Here is a 2,400-nt window from a genome sequence, read left to right on the forward strand (position 1 = left end):
CTCTCTCTTTCTCGCTCTCTCTTTTGTGTCTGAACTTTTGTACCCGTGTGTGTGTGTGTATGTGTGTGTGTGTGTGTGTGTGTGTGTGTGTGTGTGTGTGTGTGTGTGTGTGTGTGTGTGTGTGTGTGTGTGTGTGTGTGTGTGTCTCAGTGGGGGGTAGGGGTGGATCATGTGATTTCTCCTGCACAGATGATGTGAGTTGAGAGATCAGAGATCTCATGGATCTCCTGACAGAGATGAGACAAGGTTTAATATAATAATAATATCGTTTATTGTCCCCAAAGGGAAAATTGTCTTCACAGGTCTGTTCGTTACAACAAAAACAACAAAACAAACATAACAACAAAAACAACATATCACAAAGACAAAGACATGAGGTCCCCACTGTACACAGAAAACCCTCTTATGGACGGGGCAGTAATATCTCTGTGCAGCATGATGCAATAACAATGTATGTTTACTATGGGGGGGGGGGGGGTAAAGTGGGTGTAAGTAAGTTTCTGTTGAAAAGTTAAAGCTCTATATTGTTGCTGTCGGGCAGAAACCTCCTGTAGCTCCATATGTGTTTTATTCGTAAATTAATGCTCTTTCACACTACAGTGTCACACAAAAGCATCAAAAGCAGCAGATCTACAAGCTCAAAACACATTTTGAGCTTCACCCTGTGTGAGTTCTCTCTCTCTAATTGGATAACATTGGTATCCTGATGCTGGAAATTGATTTTCTGTTTACTACAGAGCTGTAGAGACGGGGAGACAAACTGAACAAACACTCACAGATCACAGATCAATGATCACTATAGGAATACAGAGCTACTGTATTTAACACTTATTTTAACAAAAGGATATCACAATGTGCGCCTCCTTTAATAAAAGCTACAGTACGTCAATGTTTGAGTCTCAAAATAATACACACACACACACACACACACACACACACACACACACACACACACACACACACACACACACACACACACACACACACACACACACACACACACACACACACACACACAGTCATCTAGACTAGAGGAGGGGTTTTGAAGAAGAAAAGGGGCAGGAGTGTAGGGGTGGGGGCGGGGAGGGGGGGGGGGGGTGTCCACAGGGCTCCCGTAGGACCTCCCCCCCGGTGCTGTGATTGGCTGAGCACGCTGTGAGTGAGTCCAGGGGAGGCCAGTAGGAGGGTGAGTGGTCCGGGGAGCCTGCTTGGGGGCAGGCAGCTTCAGGGACCCTCTATAAGCCTAGGTACTCTCTACCACTCCTCCACTCTGACAGACAGAGAGCAGGAGAGAGAGAGCTGGGGACTAAGGAGAGAGAGAGAGAGAGAGAAAGAGAGAGAGAGAGAAAGAGAGAGAGAAAGACAGACAGACAGACAGAGAGAGGGAGTGATTGAGAAAGAGGGAGAGAGAGAGGGGGGAGTAAGAAAGAGAGTACAGGTTGAGTTATAGAGAGAGATTTGAGCAGACCTTTTAGTGCTACTGTTCTCAGTTCTCTCACCCTTTCCCCTGATTGCTGCGTCCCCTCTCCAGCAGCTACCTGACGCACACACACACATTACACACACACACACACACACACACGCACACACACGTGTGCACGCATGCACACACACACACACACACACACACACACACTCACACAGAAACCACAGAGGAGGAATTTCTCTTCAGTCCACGGCTTAGGGGGGGCTGCCTCTGTGCCTCTGTGCCTCTGTGCCTCTGTGCCTCAGTGCCTCTCCAGGGAAGAAGGGAATTAAACACTTACTTTTGTTTTCTAAACCACCAGCTTTAACACTCAGGAAAACAAAACAAAAAAAGGATTACTACCACAGCGTCTAGCCCTCTGCGTCTGGCCTGCCGGCGTGTACGCCCCCCCCCACTATCTCTGCCTTTTTGGGGGGTCTTCACCTTTTGGGAGACTTTTCTTTGGATACGTGTGACGAGTTTGTTCGTTCGGAGAGAGAGAGAGAGAGAGAGAGAGAGCCATGACGGCACGTGGACAGACGGGCTCCTGGAGGACGGCGGCGCTGCGGCGGGGCTCCTTCTTCTTCCGCGCGGCGGACGGGCCTCTGGCGGGCCTCTCGCTCTTCCTCCTCCTCCTCCTCCTCAGCGCCACAGCCTCGTCGGCGGCGGACGAGTACGACTACTACTCCTGGCAGTCGGACAACTTCCACAACGGGCGTTTCTACACCAAGCAGCCTCAGTGCGTGGACATCCCTCAGGACCTGAGGCTCTGCCACAACGTGGGCTACAAGAAGATGAGGCTGCCCAACCTGCTGGACCACGAGACCATGCCCGAGGTCAAGCAGCAGGCGGGCAGCTGGGTGCCCCTGCTGGCCAAGCGCTGCCACGCCGACACGCAGGTGTTCCTGTGCTCGCTGTTCGCGCCCGTGTGCCTG

General features: G+C 51.0%; 1 protein-coding gene across 2 annotated transcripts in view; it reads left to right on the forward strand.

The window, feature by feature from the left end:
• The first annotated feature begins 1,695 nt into the window (after positions 1–1,695).
• The window catches only part of sfrp5 (secreted frizzled-related protein 5), a 31,564-nt gene continuing 30,859 nt past the window's right edge, over positions 1,696–2,400 (forward strand). For both annotated transcript variants that reach the window (XR_013934469.1, XM_080450074.1), the window contains exon 1: positions 1,696–2,400. This exon is cut by the window's right edge and continues 178 nt beyond it. Coding sequence is in view for 1 of the 2 variants with exons in the window: in XM_080450074.1 (XP_080306200.1) it covers positions 1,987–2,400 (414 nt within the window). In the remaining variant the exon portion in view is untranslated.

This window comes from Gymnoscopelus braueri (assembly GCF_963280865.1).
Source record: "Gymnoscopelus braueri genome assembly, chromosome: 14".
Taxonomy (NCBI): domain Eukaryota; kingdom Metazoa; phylum Chordata; class Actinopteri; order Myctophiformes; family Myctophidae; genus Gymnoscopelus; species Gymnoscopelus braueri.